This window comes from Podarcis gaigeae (assembly GCF_964106915.1).
Source record: "Podarcis gaigeae genome assembly, chromosome: 1".
NCBI classification, from domain to species: Eukaryota; Metazoa; Chordata; class Lepidosauria; order Squamata; family Lacertidae; genus Podarcis; species Podarcis gaigeae.
Genome location: NC_139678.1, coordinates 141,392 through 165,974, shown reverse-complemented (window position 1 = coordinate 165,974; position 24,583 = coordinate 141,392). Strand labels below are relative to the sequence as shown.

General features: G+C 52.3%; 2 protein-coding genes across 4 annotated transcripts; both read left to right on the top strand.

Moving 5' to 3' along the window:
- Nucleotides 1–8: 8 nt before the first annotated feature.
- CWF19L1 (CWF19 like cell cycle control factor 1) lies at nucleotides 9–10,387 on the top strand. 3 transcript variants are annotated; one of them, XM_083734704.1, is made up of 14 exons: nucleotides 9–107; nucleotides 215–299; nucleotides 382–460; nucleotides 1,327–1,428; nucleotides 2,701–2,918; nucleotides 3,725–3,843; nucleotides 4,340–4,424; nucleotides 4,554–4,694; nucleotides 5,566–5,677; nucleotides 6,880–6,959; nucleotides 7,366–7,575; nucleotides 8,060–8,179; nucleotides 9,181–9,278; nucleotides 9,635–10,387. In XM_083734704.1, exons 1-14 carry the CDS (start codon nucleotides 82–84, stop codon nucleotides 9,777–9,779), a joined length of 1,620 nt encoding a protein of 539 aa, XP_083590830.1. In that variant the 5' UTR covers nucleotides 9–81; the 3' UTR covers nucleotides 9,780–10,387. The 3 variants fall into 3 exon arrangements, with proteins under 3 accessions (XP_083590830.1, XP_083590831.1, XP_083590829.1); XM_083734705.1 differs by having other exon boundaries at nucleotides 30–107; nucleotides 6,880–6,941; XM_083734703.1 differs by having other exon boundaries at nucleotides 30–107; nucleotides 4,340–4,694.
- A 2,590-nt stretch (nucleotides 10,388–12,977) lies between these two features.
- Nucleotides 12,978–22,992, top strand: LOC310843055 (cytochrome P450 2H1-like). The gene is made up of 10 exons (XM_083735477.1): nucleotides 12,978–13,202; nucleotides 14,789–16,109; nucleotides 17,068–17,230; nucleotides 17,862–18,011; nucleotides 18,715–18,875; nucleotides 20,071–20,247; nucleotides 20,901–21,042; nucleotides 21,205–21,392; nucleotides 21,895–22,036; nucleotides 22,336–22,992. The coding sequence occupies exons 2-10, from the start codon at nucleotides 15,915–15,917 to the stop codon at nucleotides 22,515–22,517; spliced, it is 1,500 nt and encodes a 499-aa protein (XP_083591603.1). The 5' UTR covers nucleotides 12,978–13,202; nucleotides 14,789–15,914; the 3' UTR covers nucleotides 22,518–22,992.
- Nucleotides 22,993–24,583: the final 1,591 nt, after the last annotated feature.

Below are 24,583 nucleotides of genomic sequence, written 5' to 3'. Positions count from 1 at the left end.
GAGGACTTTGGGCGACGCACCGCCCGCCCCAGCCGGAAGTGGCCTTCCGCCCGCCGGAAAGAGGAAGCGCGCGGGAGAGCGATGGCGCCCGGAGGGGCCCTGAGAGTGTGAGCCCCCCTCCCTCCCTCCTCCTTCCCGGGGCTCCCGGCCAAGGCCGCCTCCGTCCGCCTTCTTCCCCCCCCTGACGCGCCTTCTCTCTCTCTCCCCCCTCCAGGCTGGTCTGCGGGGACGTGGAGGGTCGCCTGGGCTCCCTGTACAGCCGCGTCCAGGCGGCGCAGAGCAAGAGCGGCTCTTTCGACGTAAGGGCGCCCCTTCCCCTCGTCTCCCTCCGAGTCTCCTCCGGGGCCTCCTCCTGAACGTCTCCCCGGTCTTCTCTTGCAGCTCCTCTTGTGCGTGGGGAACTTCTTCGGCTCGGCCCAAGACCCAGAATGGGAGGAATACCAGACAGGAGCCAAGAAAGGTAGGGCGAGGTTGCGGGAGACAGGAAAACGGGGAGCTGATCCAAAGCTGAAAATGAATGAACTGCAGCTAAAGTCTTAGGTTCATTTTTCACATGGTCTAGTCCTCACCTGAAGACTGCAAAAAACAAAGCCATGCTTCCCCTGCCCGCCCCCCTAATATTCTTATGAGGGTCCCTTCTCCAGGCTTCAGAGTGTGGCTGGAAGTGGGGGACAGAAAAGGATCCTCCTACCCTTCCACTCTAGTTTTAATCTGAAATCCTAGGCACACTCCTGCACCTAGAGCTCAGAAACTGCTCGTGCTAATGAAATTGCCTTTCACAAAATGCGCCCAGAACAATGGACATTTCAAACCCTGACTCCCAGCCCCTCTCCCTCACCTCAGGCTGTTTTCCAGCCAAGGTGATGATCTGTGTCTGGGCTGCAGCCCTTCAGACTTTCACTGTGGGGTCACATATCTACATCGTTCTCCCTGTGAAGGACCCCTTTCCATGTAGGAAGCTCACTCTCTTTCTAGCCTACACCACAGTGCCCAGTCATATCTTTTTCAAAAGCCAGCACTTTCTCTGAAGTGAATTGTCTGTGGAGAAAGAAATAATAATAATTAATTAATTTATACCCCATCCATCTGGCTGCATTTCCCCAGCCACTCTGGGCGGCTTCTAACAAAAGATTAAAAATACATTAAAACATCAGTCATTAAAAACTTCCCTAAACAGGGCTGCCTTCAAACGTCTTCTAAGCGTCAGATGGTTGTTTATTTCTTTGACATCTGATGGGAGGGCGTTCCCATCAGGTGCCACCACCGAGAAATAACAGCCCTGCAAAGTTCATCTCATTTGGGCCATGGTGGCTTTGTCTCCCTCAGCTCCTATACAGACATACGTCTTGGGTGCCAACAACAGTGAAACAGCACAATGTTTTCCAGATGCCAGCGGATGCGAACTAGCGGAGAACATCACTTACCTGGGTAACTTTATGCTTATTGTTTACTACATTTAATTAAAAGGAGGGAGGAAAATGTCTGAGAGTAGCTTCTTAAAAAAATAAAGGTAAAGTTACCCTTGACTGTTAGAGTCACGGATGACTCTGGGGTTGCACGCTCATCTCGCTCCATAGGCCGAGGGAGCCGGCGTTTGTCCGCAGACAGCTTCCGGGTCATGTGGCTAAGCCACTTCTGGCAAACCAGAGCAGCGCACAGAAACACCGTTTACCTTCCTGCCGGAGCAGTACCCATTTATCTACTTGCACTTGACGTGCTTTCAAACTGCTAGGTGAGCAGGAGCTGGAACCGAACAACGGGAACTCACCCTGTCACGGGGATTCAAACTGCCGACCTTCTGATTGGCAAGCCCTAGGCTCTGTGGTTTAGACCACAGAGAGATACAGAGAGATAAATCAATTAAAAGCCAAATTTTAAATGATGTACCATACAGAATCCTAAAACTGTTCGTCCAACAATCCAATAAAAAGGACGATCCCTCCCCATGCCCACTAAAAGATGAGCACCACAATAGAGGTGAAGAACCACCAAAGCCCGGGCAAATAGAAAGGTTTCAGGCTTGCACCTAAAAGCTGATGAGGTGAGGAGGAGCTGACTGCTCTTGGGACTCAGGCATGGTTTGGGCCCCAATTTAGGGCTCTGTGGGAACCATATTTTTTCTTTCCTTCAAACCAGCAAGACCAGAAATTGTTTCTTTTTCCAAAAGGAAAGTTACTGTGCCAAATGAGATTTCTCACTTGGGTCCTTCCTTGCTGGGGTCTGGGCTTGGGAGCACGGCTGCCACCTGCCCCTTCTTTAGTGGAGAACAAAGATTTTTGATCTTCAGCCTTCTTGTTTGGAGGAGAGGGATGGTGCCTCTCTGACCTCTCTCAATGCTCCCAAGAAGGTGATGGTGTGGGGCTCCCCAAGGTTTCTCCCCCTGTTCACTCAGCCCCCACCCCACTCCATGCCAAGCTACCTGACCCATGAATTGAATGGGTCATAATGCAGGCATCTGCCAGGCTCTACCAGGGGCTGGGAAAAGACTGGGGATTTTTACTGGCCAGGGAAAAGTTCTTTCCAGCACAAGGCAGAGAGGCTCCTTCCCTGTCTCTTGAACAAATCAGAATTCCAGCATATACACCCAACTAGGATCTCTCTGGTTCTCCCTGTAGAATTAATTGTGTTCAGTCTTCAGGCACGTTGCTGGTGTGTCAAAGGGTTCCATCCTGACCGTTGTGTTCTGTGCTGTGCATGTAGGACGTAAAGGGGTCTTCAGCGGAGCCTCTGGGCTGCAGATTGCCTACCTCAGTGGGACTGAGTCCACAGGGGGGGAACCAACTCCAGCCCACTGCTTCAGCACCAAGGATGTGACTGATCTCAAAACTTCCCTGCTGTCTGCCTCTAAGTTCAAAGGCGTAGACATCTTGCTGACATCTTCTTGGCCGAAAGGAGTAGAAATCTTTGGAAATAGCCCTGTAAGTATCCAGTTTTGGGTGGGAGGGGCTTGTATGTTCTGTTCCATAGAAATCCACATTCTGGATTGGTGGTGGTGGTGATTGTAAATCTGTGCTTGAAATTATACACCACTTTGGAAAAGCAGGAACAGTAAGGAATACCACAAAGTCAACTGAAACAAAAATATGTGGTGATGTGCAATACTTGAACCCAGAGGATGGCAATAGATAAATGTGGCTCAGCGTTGGAAGGAAATAAATGCTGACTGCAAGAGTGGGGTGCAGGCATAATAAATAAATTTTGCAGTGACACTAAAGGAACAGGAAATAGCCCACCCCTTTCTAAAATGGACAAAGGAAATGCATAACAGTATATCCAAAACTGTGGTAAACAGTTATCAAACCAAATGCTGTCATTGTTTCCAAAGTCTGAGAGAAGAAGAAAGTCTCCATTAAACTGAGAGCCAGAAGGCCAGATGTGCTTCTGGCTGGAGACCCTTCTCAGGCTTGGGGCCACCATGGGGAAGCCACCAGGCCCCAGCCTGAGATCAGACGAAGGGGGGTGCAGCACGAGGCCCCCTTCAGAGACCTCCACAGATGAGCCATTTACCATGGAAGCCAGACAGCCTTTCAGCAGCCTGGCCCAGATGTGGAGGGGGCTGTGCTGGAGGGAGAGGCTTTCTAGGAAGCAGGTTTACCTTCCCCAAGAAAACAGTCCTTTCCTTCTGCAGTTCACAAACATGGGCAGAGGGGGACTTTCTTTCTTTGGGCTGCTAACAAATCCACAGAAATGCGAAACAAAATATGTGTGTTTGTGTTTTAAACAGGGTGACATAGACACTAAGAAATGTGGCTCCGGCCTGGTGTCTTTACTAGCTGCGAGTCTGAAACCACGGTACCATTTTGCTGCCCTGCAAAAGGTCTATTACGAAAGGCTTCCCTACAGGTACGCAGAGCCTGGGATCGCAGTTTGCTGACTGGCTGGTGTCTCTGTGTTGATGCAGTCCCATGCATTAGGCCAGGGAGGAATATTGTTTATTATTATTATTTATATGATAACTATTGCTGTGCATAAGTGGCCTCTTGAAATTCTCCAAGCAATTTCTTTGCAATGAGTCCTCTTGGAGAGGCAGAGGGGGAATTTGCTTGCTATCCTGATATTTTGGGATTTTATAGAATTCCAAATTTGTTCTGCATTGATGGTTCCACCTGTAGCCCATCTTGTGCCCCTCCCATAACTGCTGGAAAGTGGTGCTGTGAAGCAGGACACCTTTCAGCGTGGGAGTTTTGGAATCTCCTTCCCTGGAGGCTTTCAATGTGTGACTTGCTGAGCTGTTCTGGAAGAAGCTGAACTCTGTCCAGATTCCATGTTGACCTGTGCATGGCACTTCTTTGGTTTCTCTGATTCCTGCTGGAAGTGGCCTCACTCTTCTCTTCTGCAGGAACCACGCAGTTCTCCAGGAGGCAGCCCAGCATGTCAGCAGGTTCATCGCCTTGGCCGGAGTGGGCAATTCCGACAAGAGGAAGGTACAGAGAGTTCCAGGGACCCTCCTGTCTCCTCTAATGAGAATTGTCAAAGTAATCACCATTTCATTGATGGAAACAAGTCAGTTGTTTGTGTTTCTCCTGACTCTCTTTGCTGTTTGCTTTCTCCAGTATCTCTACGCCTTCAGCATCCTCCCAATGAGCTCCATGGAGCCTGCAGAGCTGGTCAAGCAGCCGCAAGATGTGACGGAGAACCCCTATCGAAGGCCTGGGGGCGGCAAGAGCTGTGCCCACCTGCTGCCGGATGAAAAGGTACTAGGGGCGGGGGCTGCACATGTGCATTTCCAGCAAAGCCCCCCCCCCCCATTTGCCTCTGCATTGGAATTGTCTTCACAAACTTTAATTGGTTTATCGCTAGTGTGTTTCCTGCCCTGAGAGGAAGGTGGGATATAAATCTGGCATGTTTAAGAACATGTAAGGAGAGCCCAGCAGCAGGATCAGGCCAAAGGGGACCCATTCAGTCCCACATCCTCTTCCTCTCTTATGGCCAGCCAAGTGTCCACTATGGGGAGCCCCCAAGCGGCACGCCAGCCACTTGCGATGCTCAGCATTTGGGATCAGGAGGGTTGGCCGTTTCTGGCCGGCTGGGTGATAGGCACGTGGGGGAGGGAGGTTGCGGAGCTGGTGGCTTCAGCAGCCAGGGAATGGTCAGTAGAAGGAGCCATTTCCTTTTCTGCATCCAGAAGATCCAGGCCAGAATTCACTTCATGCGCAGCAGGACTGCCACTCCCCCCACACACATCCCCCAAAAACAGCTCATGGGGGGAGGACAGGGGAGGTTGTTCCACCTGGGGAGCTGAGATGCTTTCTCAGACACAGCCTTCATCCTGGCACAACACTGAGTTCCACTGATCCTCCCTCTGCACTGCACAAGAGTTGAATTTGGATCGTCTCCCAAGTTTCCTCCGAAAGAAACTTCCAGCAGCCTGTGCCCTGTCTGCTCGTCCTGCGGCTCACTATTTTGGGTCTCCCCAGTCCCGCTTTGCAGCTCCTTCAGAAAAGAGTTTTGTTCCTAGGGTTCCAGAGGAAGGATTGCCAGGCCTCAAGGTACATGGAAGCAGCCCTTCCCCCGTCTGCTCTCCAGATGGTGGCTTGATAGCAGCCCTTCTCCTTTCCTCTGCAGGAGGAGCCGGCTCCCCAGTTCTTCTTTGACTTAAGCAGCAAGCCCAAAGGAAGGAAGCGCAGACCAGAAGGTGGGGAGGGGCAGCAGCCCAAGCGTGCCCCCGGCAAGCCCCGTGAGTAACAGGCCCACACCTCTCTCCATGGGCTGGCAGAGGGTGGACTTCTCCCTTCAGGCCAGCAATTGGATTTGCCTTTTGTGGGGTTGTTTCCGCACTTCTTCCATGGAGACTCTGACTGGGCGGCAGGCAGAGAACAGAGCCACTTAAGGGGGAGGCTCTAGACTTGCTACTCACTTGCTACAACACAGTACAAAACATAAAGGTAATTGCACTACACCATTAAAGAGCACACACACACAGTGGAGGCAGCAGCAGGCGACCTTGCTGGGGAAAGGACTCTGCAGATGTTGAGCCATAGCAGAAAAGGCACTTCTCTTGCACCACCCTCCCAGTCTCCCTCAGGGGGTCTGGCAGGTCTCTTTTGTGGGAGAGGGGCTCCAGAAGATAACAGGGTCCTAATAATAATAATAATTTCTTATTTATATCTTGCCCATCTGCTGGGATTGTCCAACCACTCTGGGCGGCTACCAACAGGATGATATTAATAATAATAATAATAATAATAATAATAATAATAATAATAATACATTATAAAACATTAGGGCTAATCCCTAATTCGCAAAGAGCTTCCTGGGTCAAAACCAGCCCTTTGAATGAGGCTTGGAAGTGCCCAATCACTTTCAAGCGGAGCTGCAACAGGATTCACGTTATAGGATCTGCTTGCCTCCAACCTGTCAACTGTCAAGCAGCTGCACAAATTCAGCCTTCCAAGCCGCTTCCTAGGGCAGCCCCCCAATGAAGCACATTGCAGTAGTCCAGCCTTAGGTTGCCAAGTTCCCCCTGCCCAGAGGGTTCCCGTTAGGCCACTGTCCTATGCTGAGAGAAGGGAGTTGTCTGTGGCTGGCTGGCGAAAGAGTCTTCCCACCTTGGATAGGCTTTTGATCCTCAAGGGAGAGGGCTCCCTTGCCTGCGTCAGCTTGAGCCCCCTGTTCTCTGCCTGTGGGGCTCCCCCTGAGATCCCCATTGTGCTTGGGAAGAAGCAGTGGCCCTGCCTTGGGGGCTTAGGGGCAAGAAGCGAGGGAATGTCAGCTTCCCCCCATGAGTCCAGCACAGCCTTGGCCTGCAGGAGGGTCTTTCTGGAGGCCTGGCCCACCAAGTTGCCCGGAGCAAACAGTGCTCTTTCTGCCTCCTGCTGGCCATCCTGCGACACATGTGTGAGTGTTTGTGTCTCTCCCCCCTCCACCTGCCTGTTTAAGCCCTGCCAACGGCCGCCTGCTGGTTTTGCCTTGCTAGCCCAGAAGTCGAGAAGCATTTGGTGGTGAGCATCGGCACGCACGTGAGTCCCTCTTTCTTTCTGCCTTGGTCCCTTTCGGAGCTTGCCGGGCATTGTGTGGGTCTGAGATGGACTCACAGCTGAGGACAGGAGTTGCTGCAGGGAGGCTGGCCATGACTTGGCCTCCTGGAGGGGAGGCTGCTGGGAAGTCTGGCAGGGAGGCTTGGTTCCCTCTTAAAGGACTTTCCGTGGTTTTCTGTCCTGTCCCTGGATGCTCTTGAGCTGCTCTTTGGTATCTCTCGGTGTGCAAGGAAGCAGCAGCTGATCCTGGGAAACCTCAGTATGACCACCGGGAGAGCCGCCTTGGGGCTCTGGGCTGCTTCAGCTTTGACCCGGCTGGTGTCGCTGCCGGAGCTAGCGGGGTGGGGTGCTCACCCTTTGTGTTCCTCTGCGCCTGGTTCTGCTGCAGTGCTACCTGGCCCTGGCCAAAGGGGGCTTGACTCCAGACCACGTCCTCATCTTGCCCATTGGGCACTGTCAGTCGATGGTGGACCTGGCATCAGAGGTGGTGGAGGAAGTAGAGCAGTACAAATCCGCCCTGAAAAGGTTCTTCGGGGCCAGAGGGAAGAGATTCGTGGCCTTTGAGAGGAACTACCGCAGTCAGCACCTCCAGCTCCAGGTGAGAGGCCTCTGGGTTAGTCCCTCAGGAACAGGCGAGGGATGGCCATGGGCGTAAGAGCAGTGGGGTGCTCCTCCTTCCTTCCTTCTGGGGAGCAGATTGCAGTTGCTGCTGGGCTCTCAGAGCCTGGGCAGCTGTTGTGGCAGTTCTGCGTAGCCGGCCAGAGACAGTGTCTGAGCGGCGTCTGGCTGTCACAGAGAGTGTGGAGGAGGCCAGAGAGTGGAGGGCTCCTAGAGGGTGCAGAGTCCCCGGCTGCTGCTGCTCACCTCCTACAGCTACAGGAAAGCTTTCCTTTCCTTCTTTCCTCAAATTTCATAAGTTTAAGCCTGCAGGAGAGGCTCTCTGCCTTTCACCATGATGACAAGCTGTACTGAGGGACGCCCTGTGGGCCCCTGTGATGGTACTCTCAGCTTGCTTTGCAGTTCTGCTCTTAGGCTGCGATGCACCATGCCAACTCCTCTGTGCTGTGATTCCCATCCCCCAGGTGGTTCCTGTTCCCCTGAACTGCTGCACTACGGAAGACATCAAGGAGGCCTTCATCGTCCAGGCAGAAGAGCAGCGGATTGAGTTGCTGGAGATCCCAGAGCACTCGGCTCTCAAGCAGGTAGAAGGAGCACACCAGGGTCTCCTGGGGCCACGAGGTCCATTTCATCCGTAGCGAGGCTGGAGCTCCCCCTTCTTGGAGCAACCCCTTTGGGTGGGCCATGCTCAGAGACGGCTGGTGGCTGCATGGAGCCACCTTTATATGCAAAATTCATCTGGATGTCCAGGAATCAGAATTGCAGGATTGGAAGGGACTTCAAGGGTCATCTGGTCCAGGAATCACAGCTAATCCAGGGGACCTCAGTCACTAATCCTTCCTTTGCCGCCTGCCCCATAGTCACTGACTGCAAAGTGGCTCACCTAACCTGGAGCCATTTCTGCTTCTCTCCCCATCAGCCGAGGGGACACTCAGAGGGAAATAGGCCTATAGCAGGGCCCTGGGGGGGGGGGCAGGTGTAATCAGAGGAAGGCCTGAGAGTCATGCAGGCCCAGCAGCTGCTGCTGACAGATCCTGAATGGGAGTCCTTTTGGCTTCCCCTTCCTAGGCTATGTGAAGACTCCTCTTCAGTAGCCATTAGGGCAGCTGCCCAGACCATCTGTGTCCTGGGCCAGCCCACAGAGCCACCCGCGGGGAGGGGGGGGGAGTATTGGCCTCTCCATCACTCTGTGGTTGCTTTAAGGGTCTCCAGATTTCCTGGGTTCTGCTGCAGCCATGAATAATAATAATACAGTGGTACCTCAGTTTTTGAATGTAATCCGTTCCGGAAGACCATTTGACTTCCAAAATGTTTGAGAACCGAAGCTGCAAGTTGGCTGCAAGTGGGCAGGGTCCTACCTTACCCCTGGCATATTTGCTGCCTTTGGGTCAACAGGCAGGATAAACCTAGCAAATAACTTGTTGAAAGCTCTTACAAGGCTGGGCCCAGCACCTCCAGCTCAGCCTGGGGCTGGCAAGGCAAGAAGGAGGCTGCTCTGGTGTTCTGTCCACTCTGAGCCCTGGGGTCCCAGCAGCGGAAATGCTGCCCCAGCGTCTCGTTCTGAGGCTTTGGTTTTGTCTTTCAGATAGTCCAGCCAGGGACGCCTTATTTCTATGTGGAGCTCGATAATGGGGAGAAGCTCTTTCACCGTATTAGGAAGAGCTTTCCCCTCCAGTTTGGAAGGTTTGTCATTTGTCCCCACCCCCAATAACAGGGGCTCTGCACATGCTGGGTGGTTGCTGAGCCCCAGGATTCTCTTGGTCAGAGAATCCTAGAATTGTAGAGTTGCAAGAGATCCCAGTTGTCATCCAGCCCAGCCCTCTGCAACGTGGGAATCTCAACTGAAACCATCCAGCCTCTGCTTGGAAACCTCCAGTATCTCTGCCCCTTCAACCTCCCCCAGCAGAAGATGCCCCAATCAGGAGTGGTTTGGGGAGGGGGCAGGAAGCCAACTGCTCTGTGGGCCTGGTGGGGTTGGGGGCGCTTGGAGAGAGCAGGCCGGGCTGACGCTTTTCTGGGTGTCCTCTCTCTCCCCTCAGGGAGGTCCTCGCCAGCGAAGCCATCCTGGCCATGCCTGGGCGGGCAGACTGGAGGAGCTGCCAGGCGGGGCAGGAGGAAGAAGCCACGGCAGCCCAAGACTTCCGCCAGGCCTTTGAGCCCTTTGACCTCGCCCAGGAAGATTAAGGGCCAGGCCGGGAGTGAGCAGGCGGCAGCACAGACCGGCTGGGCCCTGCCCTCTCTCTTCCTGTGAGGAGCCTTCTTTCCCTCCCTGCGAGGGCTCTTCTTCCACGGCCACAGAGACTTCCTTCCTGCGTGGAGGGAGTGTGGCCAGCCACATCCACCTGACCCTCACCCCCCACCCCGGATCAGCTACCATTGGCCTGTCTGGCTTCCAGAGCAGAGGTGGCTGCTGGCTCTAAGTGGGGGTCCTGCGCACAACTCCAGATTGTGCTGTGGAGGAAAAGAAGGCAGCTGTTCCCTCTGAAACGGAGGCAGACTCACCCCACACCGAGCATCTCCTATGAGCTTCAGGGAGAGAGGGGTCTCTCTGCTACAGGGTCCTCCAGGCAGCACAGACTCCCCTTCCCCTCTTCATGGCTTTGCTTCAGCTCAGAAGATGCTGCTCCTTGCTTCTGCTGGGAAATATTAACTGCCGGCCAAAGGCAGATTCCTAAGGATTGCTCTGAGGAGGGTGTATATAATTTGAACATATGTTGGATTGTTGTACTGTAAAAAAAAGTGTTTTGTCATAAGAAAATCCTCAAATAAAAGGGTGCTTTTATATATTTAAATACATGAGCTGAGCCCGTCTGCTCCTGGCTAGTCGGTTGGGGCTGTGGCTGTCAGAGAGGGAGGGGTGTGGAGGGGAAGGGGTGGCTAATGGCTGCTCCAAAGGACCTTCATTTCATACCAGCCGTAATGTGACAGTCGGAGGGTGTTGCCTCGTGGCTTCTTCTGGGCCCACTGACCTTCCCACCCATGGAGATACCAGCTGGAATGAGAGGAGCATTTTGGCTCTTATCAAATCATAGAGTCGTAGAGTTGGAAGGGACCTTGAGGACCATCTAGTCCAGTCCCCTGCAATGCAAGCATAGGCAGCTGTCCCATACAGGGTTTGAACCATACAGGTATAAGCACCAGGCTCTAACCAGCGGAACTCGGGGGAAGTGTCAGCTTCGCCTTTGAGCCAGTGCCAACGACTGGGCTGAACCTCTTCAGCCCCGACTGGGCCAAGCGAGCTGGAAAAGCCCTCCCAGAGACCTTCCACTGCAGGGAGCAGGTCTGAGTGCTGTGGACTCACAACTCTGAGCTGTGAGCACCAAACTCCGTTCCAAAAGTCAGTGGAGCACAGCAGAGTACGAACCACACGAACGGCAGCTCTGAAGTATAACTTCTTTTATTCTCTACAGCTACTGCATAAACTAACTAAAGACTAATAGGAGACGCTGGGCTGCATGAGTGTTACAGCTGCTTGAGCAGTCACCTTATCTATATACAGACAACACTCAAACTCACTTTGAAGTCAGGCTGGAGCGGAAGAAGCAATGAGCAAAATCCGCCCCCTCCTTTCTGAAACATTTGTCAGCAGATTCTTGCAATGGGAGGGGTGAAACATCCTCAGGAAGATGGTCTCTTTTGAGAAAATTCTTCAAGGAAGGTCTGCTAACCTTTGCCTTCCACAGCCCCCCTGAAGGTGGAGGGTAGAACCCTTTTAAACTGCCATAAGAGCAAAATGCTGCTTTGGGGTGTTGTGCCGCTCTCCTAACACCCCATTCACAGTTTAGGAGGGCAACTTACTTGTAGGGCAAAGACTCTGTTGAGTGTCCCTGCAGAAAAACTTCTTAATGGTAAATGAGAGGTAAGTCTTTCCCAGAGCATTTCTGAAAATACAGCTTAAAAAATATAATAATGACAACGAAAAGTGATGAACAGTTTATTATGTATGTTCTTCTGAGCTCTTCCTAGCTGCTAATTAGCTAGGCTAATGGATGCCAATACTAGTCCGTCCATGCAGTTTCCTCCTTCCTTTGTTGGGAGGTGGAGCTAAGGGAAGGAGGGAGAAGGTTCTGTAGACAAGCCAAATTTGCATTTCAGAGAGACAAGTTTGAGTGATTGCTCTTAGGTTTTAGATTCCGGTAGCTAGCCATGTTGGTCTGACGTGGTCAAAATATATATTAAAAACACAATAAATTGTCCAGTAGCACCTTAGAGACCAACTAAGTCTGTTCTGGGTATGAGCTTTCGTGTGCATGCACACTTCTTCAGATACACTGAAACAGAAGTCACCAGGCCCTTATATATAGTGGCAGGGTGGAGTGGAGTTTTTCTGTCTCATTACATATGCTGATCCAGGGATAGGCCACCTCAGCCCACCAGATGTTTTGGGACTACAACTCCCATCATCCCTAGCTAACAGGACCAGTGGTCAGGGATGATGGCAGTTGTAGTCCCAAAACATCTGGAGGGCTGAGGTTGCCTATGCCTGTGCTAATCATCTGCATACTATCCCTTGCTTTTTCCTGTAGGACTAATTGCAGTTGTTAACAGATGTCAACAGGTTTACCATACCCACTGAGTCAATCACCCATCTCCTACTACCCTTCTGAGAAAAACCCCTCCCCACCCTCTCACTATATAGAAGGGTCTGGTGACTTCTGTTTCAGTGTATCTGAAGAAGTGTGCATGCACACGAAAGCTTATACCCAGAACAGACTTAGTTGGTGCTACTGGACTTTTAATTTTTTTATATTCTGACTGCCCTTAGGTTTGTTCAGGTTAACTGCAGAATTCTCCCCCCCCCCCTTTTTAAATTCAAGCAAGGAGGCAAGCTCCCTTTGACAACAGAGTTGTTAGGCTTCCGCCAGGCAGCAAAAGCTTACCAACACTACCCCCACCTTCTGTTGCTTTTTCAAATATGCACTTTGCTCAATGGTCCTTGCTATTAATTCATTTTTCTCTCTCCTTGGCTACTCTGCTTCAGGAGTGGGTAGAAAAACCCACCGCAAAAAATGGTGACAAATTATAATGCTAAATATTCTTTTCCTGTACCTCAGTGCCTTATTCTTTCAACTTCTTGTCCACTTGATTTGGCTAACAAATAGGTTTCCACCTGTAAACAAGTGATTTGCTCTACAATTAGACCATACCTTTTTTCTTTTTCTGTCCACCCCTTCTTTGGCTACCTGCTTGGATGCATCCCATGTATGGGCTCATTGGTTCTTCTGTTATTTATTGCCTGTGATGTTTAAAAGCAATAAGCACACTGAGAGTTTATAAAAACTATAAGGTATCACTAAAAGCATGTAATGCCTCTATTTATGCTCTAAAATAAATGTAAACCAAATGATGAGCCAAAATGCTAAGAAAAATGGCAGGAAGGCAGTTGGAGAAACTAAACTTCCCTCTCCCTTTTTCTTTCTTTTTTGACATTTTCCAATATTGCAGATTTGCTCCAAATTGCAGTAAAAAATAGTAAGATGGGGAAAACATGGACGTGTTCCTCCAACCTAGGAAACCTGATGTCTGTTGTGGACATGTGCAGAGGTATTCATTCAACTGTCCAGCACACCAGGAGGGCCAACGTGAATAAAATAATGAGGGGGACAGGTAAGCCCCGCCATGCAATGCCCTCAAATATTTTATGGGGGGTGAAGGTACCTTGACCCTTAGGAGTTGGCTTCTATGCGACCCATACGCCTGTGGATCGTTCCTATTTTTAAAAAATCTATCTGCACTTCTGGCACCAGAGCACAGTTTGTCTCCTTTGGGGGCTTCTGAGGTGTCCTCCAGCCAAGCACTCGGCACACAAGGTGCTTTCCTGGGGGGAGCAGAGCCCTTTGCTGCAAGGCGACTTCGCTGTGTTTGTCCAAAGCAGCAGCTCCTGGGCTTGTCTTGCGTAAAAGAGCCTTTGAGAGCCACTCAGGTTGATAAAGCAGGAGATCAGCATTCTAAACAGGGCCTGATCCACTAGAAGTCCTGCTCTCAGGCTCCAGGGCAACCGTGCAGGGCACACCCTTGGTCAGGGTTTCCTCCCCTCCCCCTCCCCCCCCTGGGGTTGGGCTTCTAGGGCTCACCTGACCTGCCTTCCAGAGGCTGCAGCTGCTGCTTCCCTAAGCATTGTGGCAAATGGCCCCTGCTGGGAAACAGGACTCTGCCCCACCCCCCAGCTCTTGCCTTGTCTGTCTTAACAGTGACAGATCTTGCAGTTGCAGCTGGGGGCAGTTCTGGATTCCTCTCATGATTGCAGCACTGATACCAGGCCAGAGAAACCAGAAGGGCGACATGGCAGGATACAGCCACTGCACAAATGCCACAGAACCCTCTTTCCCATAAGCACCTCAGAGCAGAGGCTGAAGAGGGCAGCTGAGGGGCTATCGCACCCATGAGGGGCTGCCATCATGAAAGGGGCTGCTAGGTGCAGTTCAGACTCCGGCAGGAGACGCCTGTTTTCAGTATGGCTGACCTATAAGTCTTTGACATATCTTAGAAACCTGAAAAATGTTCTCCACACCCCACCCCACCCCACCCCGGGTTTGTACCTGTTGCAGACTTTGGCTTTGCAGCTTCTGCCATGGTGTCTTCAGATATTCTTTTGTTCCTGTTTTCAGTTTGTGACTTTCTGAATCTTTCACTTGTGTCTTCAAAAACAAAAGAGAAAAACAAGACTGGTATTGTTACAAGTGATATTGACCTCTATTACTCCTCTGTCTCCTAATTAAATATCATCCTTCATCTGAAAACCACAAGGCAGTTAACAATGTAAAACCCTCAAAGTGCATAATAAAAACAAGAACAAAAACAAAACAGTAATGCTCCTGCTCCCGTCCAAAAAACACATTTAAAAGCACATTGACTGCTAATCAGCCAAAGATCTGGTTGCATAGGAACATTTTTGCCTGGGTCTCTGGGCAGACACAATGATGCTAAGCTTGCAATTCAGAATCCTTGTACTGAAGCTTGTGCAGATTTTCAAAGGCTCTAAAAACAAGTTTAAAGTGAAACACACTGTCTCTCAGGGACCCACTGTCTGGGGGCCTGCAATGCAAAGCTCAGTGAGCCCATTCAGAATATCTTTCCATTATTTGATATTAAGCTGGAGCTTATTAAGAAGGTCTGTCAGAAGTGTCCATAATAGAAGTAGACCTCCATCTTGAACGCAGGTCAGCCACACAGAGTTCAACTATGGAACTCAGAAGAGGCGGAGATGGCCACCCGCTTGAATGGCTTTGAAAGAGAATGAGACAAATCCATGGAGGAGGAGGAGGAGGAATGGCCGAGAGGCCATGGATGGCTCCTAGCCAGGATGTCTATGCTCTGCCTCCTGGTCGGAAGCAGCAATACTTCTGAATCCCATTTGCTGGAAACTACTGGAGGGGAGAATTGCTCTTGTGCTCAAATCCTGCTTGACAGCTTCCCAAAGGATCTGCTTGGCCACTGGACTAGAAAGGGTCATTTGCCTGGTCCAGCAGGCTCTTCTCAAGAACATCTTGTGGAAGTATCTGCTTCAGTGTCCACACTTGGGTAGGATGTGATTTTCTGTTGATCTCCCCCACTATCAACCCGCATCAGATTGTTCATAGACTGGGGAAACCCCAATTAATTGGGAGGAAAGTTCAGTTTGTCACTTGGATGAGGGTGACATCATGGGGACAATGCAAAAGCCCTGAACCCATGAAGTGCATTGAATCCCCTGGGACCTGCCCCCCCCCCCGACAGCGAGCAAGCAGCTCCTTCCCTGCCACCACCTCTGGTTGGTCAGTCGCTGTGGCTCCCTGGGCAAGCAGATGGCCAGCTGTTCTGGAAGGAAAAGCAGATTTGCTGTGTGATGAAATATGCTGTGTCTCATTCCGGGCCTTCTTAAAACAACACAAAATTCAGAGTGGGACAGACTGCAGGAGACAGAAAATACGCTGCAGCAGTGTGAAAGAGAGAAGCAGGGACACCCCAAAGCAGGGAGCTTTGGCTGGGGCTTGTGGGTTCCAGGGAGGTGCCTGGTGGGCCTTTGGGGGGGGGATGCTGCACGCTGGGCCCACCTTGCTGTGAGCCAGCAGGAAACTTCTCATGGATCCGGACGTGCCAGGAGAGTCCTGCATTTTGGAGGCTCTGTGGGTGGCTGCGTCTGCCGCGTCTGCCTTGGCTTTCCTTCAAGGGCCTCCCACACACCTCCGGCGGTGACCTTTGGGCACAGAAGGTTGCAGTTGTTATCTTGAAGACCAACAGAAGGCGATTGGCTAGCAATCCAGCCCCACCTTCATCTGAGCAGTTTTGCATATTTTGGACTGTAATAAACAGCTTCCCTTCGTCCTGCAATCTGGTGAAATGCAGTTTTTGGTCATGGAGACTTGGGGGGCCCCTAGCATATTTCTTCTGCTCTGTGCTGCTTGCCTCTTCTTCCTCTCAGTCCGGAGGAAGGCACCTGGCTGCCAGAGGCTTCCTCCAGGCCCCCAGCCCCTGCCCTGGGTGGGGAACATCCTGCAGCTGGACACCAAGGACTTCCCCAGATCTTTGGAGAAGGTAAGCCAGCATGCAGTACGGGCCGGTAGGGGCTGGCAGGCTAGCCTGGCATGGAGCCCCACGGCAAGATGGGGCCTGTGCCACCCCAGGCCTGCCCAGCAAGAGACCTGAGTAGTTCACCCTCTTGGACTTCACAGTCAGGAGCCCCCAGATGTTTGCAGACTGAGATTCACTTTGCAATGTGAGGGTTCCCAGGAGGGCTGCTTTGGAGCAAGGGGGGACCGCATCCTGCAGCGTGCCTCTGCCACTCTGTCTCAAGGAGACACGCATGGTGGTGAGGCTGCAGGACACACTGGGGCCCAATAAGGGCAGCCCTGCCCTTCTCAGCTGCCCAGAGGACCACCTAGGAGCTCCTCCTTACAGCAGCACCAAAGGGCTGCAGAAACCGCCAGCGAAGGAGACTCTGCCCAGGTAGGCGGGCCGAAGGCACCTGGCTCAAAATAAGCAGCCCTCTTCTTTTTTTTAATATATTTTTATTTGATTTTAAAATATATATAAACATACAACAAAAAACAATTCAAGATCCAACTGTCAAGATTACTCTGAATTTCCTGACTTCCTCACATCCCTTCCACGGGTCCTAATGATAATATTTACAACTGCATATCAATACTTATCCAAATTTTTGTCCTTCCAAATTATCCATACTTTCCATTACTTTACAAGTGCGTTTAAAATCCTGCTAATGTTTTAACCTGCTTACAATGGTCTCGTAAATAAATTATGAACTTTCCCCATTCTTGTCTTCTTGATTTCTGAACTTCCCAGTTAATTTTGCCATTTCAGCATAGTCCATCAACTTGTTTTGCCACAATAAGCAGCCCTCTTCTAGTGCTTCCAGTGAGGAGCCCAGAAGGGCACATCCCTCAGCGGTGGAGGCTGGGCCGGGGCTCTTGGGGTGCAGCCTGAGGGTCCCCCCAGAGAGGTCAGCCTGCCCACCTCCCTTCTCTTCTCACAGCTCAGCCAGAGGTACGGCCCCATCTTCACCATCCACCTGGGCTCTCAACGGGTCGTGGTGCTCTATGGGCACGAAGTGGCGCAGGAGGCCTTGCTGGCCCAGGGAGACGCCTTTGGGGCCAGAGGAAGCAACCCCATTCTGGCTAAAACAGCCAATGGAACAGGTTGGTTTCTAGAAGAGCGGCATGCCAGCACATGCACAGCCTCCAGCCCCTTAGGCAGAGCCCACAGGGGCTTTGTCAAAAGTATTTATGGGCTGCTTTCTAAGGTGTGGCTTGTGCAAGGCAGTGAACGCAACACAGGAATGCCCCCCTCCCCGCGCCACCCATTAGGTCTCTGCTGGGCATTTGACTGACTAAGGTCCACAGCTCCCCTTCATGGGGGTGGGAGGGTGTTGGTTAAGGTCCAGAGGCCAGGAACCGAGGAAAAGTAAGTAAGGATTGGGGGAGCTCCTTGTTCCAAGTAGTTCTCTGTTTTGGACAACCCTCCCCGTCCCCATTCCTGCTCTCTTTTCCCGCAGAAATACAGATCCAAGTCTGTGGCATCAGAAAGGCAGATTGTTTTCCCCTGTGCAATGAGGCCGAATCCTGTACATGCCCCATTCGCCTTCTCTCTAATTGCCCTATTGAGCTTCCTTGGCTCCTGTGGTGTGTGAGAGACAGACAGACAAATTCCACCCTCTGCTGCTCAGCTTACGGCAGAGGGACAGCACAGCTCTGCAGTGGCGGGAAGCATCCTGGCCCCACAAGGCCCCTTTGCCCCTCATGCATTGCCTTCCTCTCTGCGTGTCCTCAGGAATTGGCTTCAGCAACGGGGAGACGTGGAGGCAGCTGCGGCAGTTTGCTGTTGCCACCTTGGGCAGCTTGGAGGTGGGGAAAAGGAGCTTTGAGGAGAGGATCCAGGAGGAGGCGAGTTTCCTGGTGGAGAGACTCAGTAACACAAATGGTAAGGAGGCCTCTTTTCCTCACCTCCAGACCACACAGTGCTATGGGCTCCTCAAGCAGACCTTGTTCCAAGCAGACTTCTTTTATTCCAAGTAGCAAATGGCTGGTGGCTCATAGAATCATAGAACTGTGAAGTTGAGAGGGACATCGAGAGTCTTCTAGTCCAACCACCTTCAATATGCCAGACTGCGCTAACTTTTTGGCTCCACAGGACAGATCCTGATCAGGATTGGCCTTGTGGGCAGAAGAACCTAAGGGCCTGCTGGATCAGGCCAAGGGGAGCCCATCTAGGCCAGCCTCCCATGCTCACAGGGGCCAAGCAGATGCCCCATCAGAGGCAGTTTTAGGGTAGCATGAGACACCCTGCAGGGGGCACCAAAACAAGGCTGTAGAACAGAGCGGGGGGGGGGGCTGGATTGTAGTGTTGCATAGACGTGAAAGCCCAAAGTCCGCCACTGCCCCCATGGGAACCCCACAAGCAGGATCTGAGAGCAAAAACAGTCCCTCTTGTGGGTTTGAGAATCATTGCTAACTCTGGCTGTGGAAGCAGAGCAGAGTCAACGTGGCCAGAAGCCATCCTTAGTCCTCTCCCTTGGGTCTGGAGATGGGCCCTTACCCTTCCTGGCCTTGGAGGGGAGCCTGACTGGATGCAGCCAGGATCTCCCCACGGCCTCGAAATGATGCCTCTGTTTGTGCCCTGGCAGGAAGGCCCTTCGACCCATCTCGCTTCCTCAGCCAGGCAACTGCCAACATCCTCTGCTCAGTTTCCTTTGGCAGTCGTTTTGACTATGAAGACGAGGAGTTCCTGGGATTCATCCGCCTGGTTCAAGAAAACGCCCTTCTCCAGTCCAGCCCAATGACAAAGGTGAGCACACAGGCAGCAGGAGGGGAGGGGCTTCTGTTCCAGCCATTCAGCCACTGGGGGGGGGGGGTGATGCTCTGTATAGGTTGTGCAGGGAGGGCAGAAGATGGCCGAGGTTCCTTTCTTCCTGTGGGGCAAGAAGTGACCCGTCATGCAATCTATGCCTGAGGTAGCATGGGGGCCCTTCTGTGATGGTGCCCCCCACCAGCACTTCCTGACTCTGGTCTGTGTCTGCTCCTGCTGCTCCCATCTCCCTCTGCCAAGAGGCACAGACAGAAGACACGCTCCCTTTCAGACTGCACCCAGGGCATCCCCACTGCCGACTGGGGAAGCCACAATCCATATCTATCCTGTATCTACCCTATGAAATGCTGCATTTTGATGTCTTTCTCCTCTAAATCAGCTTTGATCAGAATTGAGAAAAAAACAGGTACAGTAATGTGCACACAGCCACACAGTTGGGGTCCTTTATGGAAAACTCCCTAAAATACCTGCACCGTCTCACCGAAAAGGCAGCCCCTGCTCCCATTAGCCGGGCCCTTCCAATTCCCCTTGCCCACCAGGTGAGGGGAGCAGGTGGGGCTGGCTAGGGCGGGTCCCCAGCAGTGGGTGTGGGGCTGGAGAGGTCAGCTTTCCCCCTTCACAGAGACGGGTCCCAAGTTCGTGAACCAAGGGCTGAACAGGGGGGAGCAGCTCCAACCCGCTTGCTCCCCTTAAGCTGCTCAGACGCTGGACCCCGGCTGACCAAGGAGTGGGTCAGAGTGCCTGCCCCCCACCTGCCAACTCACTCCTGGGCTGCAGCATGCAAGGTAGCCTGCAAGAACAGAGAGCTGAGCTATGAACATCCAGAGGAGGAGGAAGAGGTTGCGGGGGGTGGGGGTGGGCAGAGGAGCAACATCTCCTGTGTAAACTCTATGCACTACCCTGGGGGTGAGGGGGGAGGTTGGCTGGCTGGTTTCCAGTTTAAGATTTTGGAAAAGGCTGCCTGATGTGAGCAGTTATTGGGCTACTCAGGTCAACCTGAGCATAGGGCAGGCAGACTGGAAATGCCATTTGAATGGTAAGAAATGCTCCTTTTTATGGCCAGGCAACTATAGAATCCCAGAATTGTAGTGTTGGAAGGGACCCAAAGGGCATCTACTCCAACCCCCTGCAATGCAGGAATCACATGATGAGTTTTACTTCCTGCTCTTCACAGCTGTACAATATTTTCCCGACAATCCTGGAATACTTCCCTGGATCTCACAAGAAGATATTTAAAAATACAGAGGAGTTAAAGCGTTTCATCTCAAGGCGGGTGAAAAGACACCAGGAGACAACGAAGCCCAGCCAGCCTCAGGACTTCATTGATGCCTTTCTCGTCAAGATGGAGCAGGTGGGGGCGTATCACCTGCCTCCTTGGCTGTCCTGTCTGCAGTGATCCCTGGGACACCCTGCTCAGAAGCTGATCCGCTGTCTCACTGGGTCTCACTATGGCGGCCATCCGAGAGCAGGTGCCATGTGGTGCATGTGGTGCTGTGCCACCCCTGGCTGTGTGCTCAACAGAGCCTCTCTGCCACGTTTTCCAGACTGGAGGTGGCAGGGAAACATGTCTGTATGAAAGGGGGCAGCAGGGCACATTTTTTGCTCTGGAAGCCCACATCCAGGGTCAAAGCCCACATCCTGGGCCATGGCAGCAGGGGCAGAGGGAGGGGGCACAAAAGGCTTTGTTCTGCTTCTCATTGCACCCCCTTCCCCCCCAGCTTTATGCAGGAGGTCAGGAGGGAGTGGGGGGGGGGCTTGGGTAGTGGTGGGTGTGCTGAGGAGAGGGATCCTGGAAGGTGGCAGGTTGGGGAAGTCCTCTCCCCTCACACAGGATGAGAGGAAGAGTTTTCCAGGACTGGGACTTATCTCTGCATTGCAGACATGACAGACAGGCCTAGGCCCAGATCCTGGGGAGGTGTTTGTGGTGGAATTCTGTAATGGCAGAGTTACTTTGGGCAAATAATGTGCTTTGTGCATCTGTCGTCTCTTCCAACCTCCCTACAGGAGAAGCAGAACAGTGGGTCCGTGTTTGATCTTCAAGGTTTGGTGAGGAGCATCTTAGACCTTTTCATTGGAGGAGCAGAATCCACCAGCCTCACCCTGAGTTACGCCCTCCTGACTCTCATGAAGCACCCAGAGGTCAAAGGTAGGCAGCACCCTGACAGAAGTGGGGGGCTTCTAGTTGGGAGACTGAGGAGCTTGGAAAAGAGGGGGCAGAGAAGAGGGGCAGGAACACAAAACGAAACAAAACTCAAATCACACTCACAAAAATCTCACTCTCACTACATCTCATCTATTTTTACCTTAGAGAAAGTTCATCAAGAAATTGATACTGTGATTGGCTCATCACGAAGTCCTTGCATGGCGGATCTGGGAAAGATGCCCTACACAGATGCTGTGATCCATGAGATCCATCGAACCCTGGTGCTTGTGCCACTGAATCTGCCACATGCAACCACAAAGGACACTCTCTTCAGGCAATACTTCATCCCCAAGGTCAGTTTCTGGCCTCCCAGGTGGTCTCTAAAATGGCCACAAAGAAACCTGTGTGCAGTTTCCTTTCATCCACAGCAGACACTGTGGAGCCTTCTGGCTATTGGTTATAGTGGAGGAGAGGATTTGAAAGCTGGGCAGGGCACGCTCAAGGCCTTTCCAAACACACAGCACCAGAAATGTGCAGCCGGCACTTTGCACGTCAATCAAGGCCACCCTGCCAAGCAGTCTCCTCCATGCAGCTGCAACCAGGGCAAGCCTGAGACTCCTGAGGTGCACAGGAGCGCCCAGAACGGAGGCCAGGGCTGGGGGGGGGGGGAGTGAGTCATTTCTCCATCAGGCACCTGGTCCCCAGAGGAGGTTACTGAGGGCTGCCCCACCTGCCCCCAGACCTCGAGGGCCTTGTCTGCGATTGCACCTGCAGGGCAGAACTCTCTGCTTCCTTCTCTTTTGGAGAAGAACCTCTTGAGCCCAGGAGGGTCTCCTCTCTTTGTCCCCCCACCAGGGCACCACAGTCTTCCCTGCTCTGAAGCCTTCGCTGCACGACAGCAGAGAATTCCCCAACCCACTGCAGTTTGATCCTGGGCATTTCCTGGATGATAACGGAGGCCTGAAGGAGAGCAGATTCTTCATCCCACTTTCCGTAGGTAAATAGATGAATCCTCATTTTACAGCTGAAAGGAATCTTGCAGCCAAACAGGTTCTCCTACGCCTCATCCTAATTCCAATGCATGGCTGGAGTCTCTGGCTGCTTGGAGGGGGGGGGGGTCACAGACAGCCGTAGATTTTGTGCCCACAGCGTGGAAGAGCTGCTCTGCCTCCCCCCCCCCCCAATTTAGCATCTCATTTGCTCCCCCTTCCTGCCATCCCAGCCGGTGTGGCTTTGCTGTTCGAAGGATGCAGCCAGGAAGGCACTTCCAGGGCTCACCTCCCTTTCTGCTTGCAGGCCAGCGGGCCTGTATTGGCAAGAAGCTGGTGGACATGACCATCTTTGTGGCCTTGACATCCATCCTGCAACACTTTGACCTGGTCCCTCTTGTGGCTCCTGAGGACCTCGATGCCTCGCCAGCACCAGCATTCCTGACAATGGTCCCCAAAGCCTTCCGGCTCCGCGTTGCCCCTCGCTGAAGGGTGGGAAGGTGGCCACCCACACGGCTGCCACAGCCATGGCTCAGTAGCATGTTCTGTTTTTATTGTAACCTGCCTCTTGGAAGGGTTCTTGAAAGCCGGGAGGGGGGGTGAAGTGTTGGAGATTGGTAAATATATTACAACAAAGGGCAAAGAGAAAAACGGGTGGTGGGTGGAAAGGATGAAGGAAATTTAAGGTTTATAACTCATGGCACAAAAAGCTGTTCTATGCACAGGCTTTACATTTGCCAAGACTGAGCTGAGACATTGACGCTGCATTGTGGGGAAGCTGCAGGAAGGCAACAAAACCTCTGCTGGGCCCCTGAGAGAAGAGGCGGGTGTGGGGCTGGGTGTTCCCCTTTGGCCTGGGCTGGCTGCAGACGGCTGCTCTTCCAGGGAGAGGCTGGTGGCATGTCACTTTGGGCTGAGTAAGTTAAAGCAACTAACAAATTCAATAAACCGTAGTAATTGTGTACCCCTTGGTTCTTCCACATGTATGTTCCACCCTCCCCCAGAGACACCTGCCTGGCCGCCCCACATCACCTCTTTCCCCCCACTGGTCCCAGGGGCCCATCTGGTTGCAGCTGAGGCTGGGCAGAGGGAGCCAGGCATGGGGAAGGAGAGGAGCATCAGCCAACCCCAGGATCCGCCTCGCCCTACCCCACCCCTCAACCTCCTGCACAGAGGGGGGCAGTCTGCAGAAATGTCCATGAAGAAGCCACCAGCTCCCAGGGGCAGTGTTGCATGCAGCCCCCTCACCCACGGGGGAAGGAGGAGGGATAGCTCCCCCCCTTCTGCTGATTCCTGGGGGTCTCAGCCCAGTTGTTACCGGAAAAATCCGAGGGCTCCCTTGGATAAAAGTAAAGACACCAATCAGAGTAACTTGGAGCAAATCAGCAGCCTGTAGGCCTGGTCTTTATTGAAGACTGTCGCAACAGGACTCCCACCACCCACAAGGTGAAGCAAAATGGAAGCCCCGAACAAAAGAAGACCCCAACCTTTATTAGCTTCTCATCCCCTAAGTTACACCCCTAGAAATACATCATAACTACATCATGACTACATTAAAAACAGGAGGGGTCAGGGGAGGGGTTGCACAGGTAACCTGAGTATCATGACACCTGGCCGGTGCCCCTTCTCCCCCTCCCCATGAGTCATTTTCAGAAGACAAAAGGGTAGGCACAGTTTCCTGCCCCCTGAGGGGGAATCCGATCACTGTGCTTTTGTCATAGTCCGTGTTGAATCCACTCGTGTATGCAGCCCGTTGTGTTCTTGATAGTCTTGTGTCTGAGCCCATCAAGATGACTATCAAGGTTGCCATGCCAACTGGGTAGGGCTGCAGAGTACCATGTCTTCTCGTCCTCTGCCGTCCCCTTCTCCTTGTGCCCTCCATCTTTCCCAACATCAGGGTCTTTTCCAGGGAGTCTTCTCTTCTCATGAGGTGGCCAAAGTATTGGAGCCTAAGCTTCACGATCTGTCCTTCCAGTGAACACTCAGGGCTGATTTCCTTAAGAATGGAGAGGTTTGATCTTCTTGCAGTCCATGGGACTCTCAAGAGTCTCCTCCAGCACCAGAATTCAAAAGCATCAATTCTTCGGTGATCAGCCTTCTTTACGGTCCAGCTTTCACTTCCATACATCACTACTGGGAAAACCATAGCTTTAATTATACGGACCTTTGTTGGCAAGATGATGTCTCTGCTTTTTAAGATGCTGTCAAGGTTTGTCATTGCTTTTCTCCCAAGAAGCAGGCGTCTTTTAATTTCGTGGCTGCTGTCCCCATCTGCAGTGATCATGGAGCCCAAGAAAGTAAAATCTCTGACTGCCTCCATTTCTTCCCCTTCTATTTGCCAGGAGGTGATGGGACCAGTGGCCATGATCTTCGTTTTTTTGATGTTGAGCTTCAGACCATATTTTGCGCTCTCTCTTTCACCCTCATTAAAAGGTTCTTTAATTCCTCCTCACTTTCTGCCTTCAAGGTTGTGTCATCTGCATATCTGAGGTTGTTGATATTTCTTCCGGCAATCTTAATTCCGGCTTCGGATTCATCCAGCCCAGCCTTTCGCA

Excerpts from the sequence above, each read along its gene's own strand:
- CWF19L1 (XM_083734703.1), top strand. The coding sequence starts at position 82 with ATGGCGCCCGGAGGGGCCCTGAGAGT. Across the intron at positions 2,919-3,724 it reads AAATCTTTGGAAATAGCCCT|GGTGACATAGACACTAAGAA; the intron begins GTAAGTATCCAG and ends TGTTTTAAACAG. Across the intron at positions 4,695-5,565 it reads ACCTGCTGCCGGATGAAAAG|GAGGAGCCGGCTCCCCAGTT; the intron begins GTACTAGGGGCG and ends TTTCCTCTGCAG.
- LOC310843055 (XM_083735477.1), top strand. The coding sequence starts at position 15,915 with ATGCAGTTTTTGGTCATGGAGACTTGGGGGGCCCCTAGCATATTTCTT. Across the intron at positions 21,043-21,204 it reads GAAGCACCCAGAGGTCAAAG|AGAAAGTTCATCAAGAAATT; the intron begins GTAGGCAGCACC and ends TTTTTACCTTAG. Across the intron at positions 22,037-22,335 it reads CTTCATCCCACTTTCCGTAG|GCCAGCGGGCCTGTATTGGC; the intron begins GTAAATAGATGA and ends TTCTGCTTGCAG.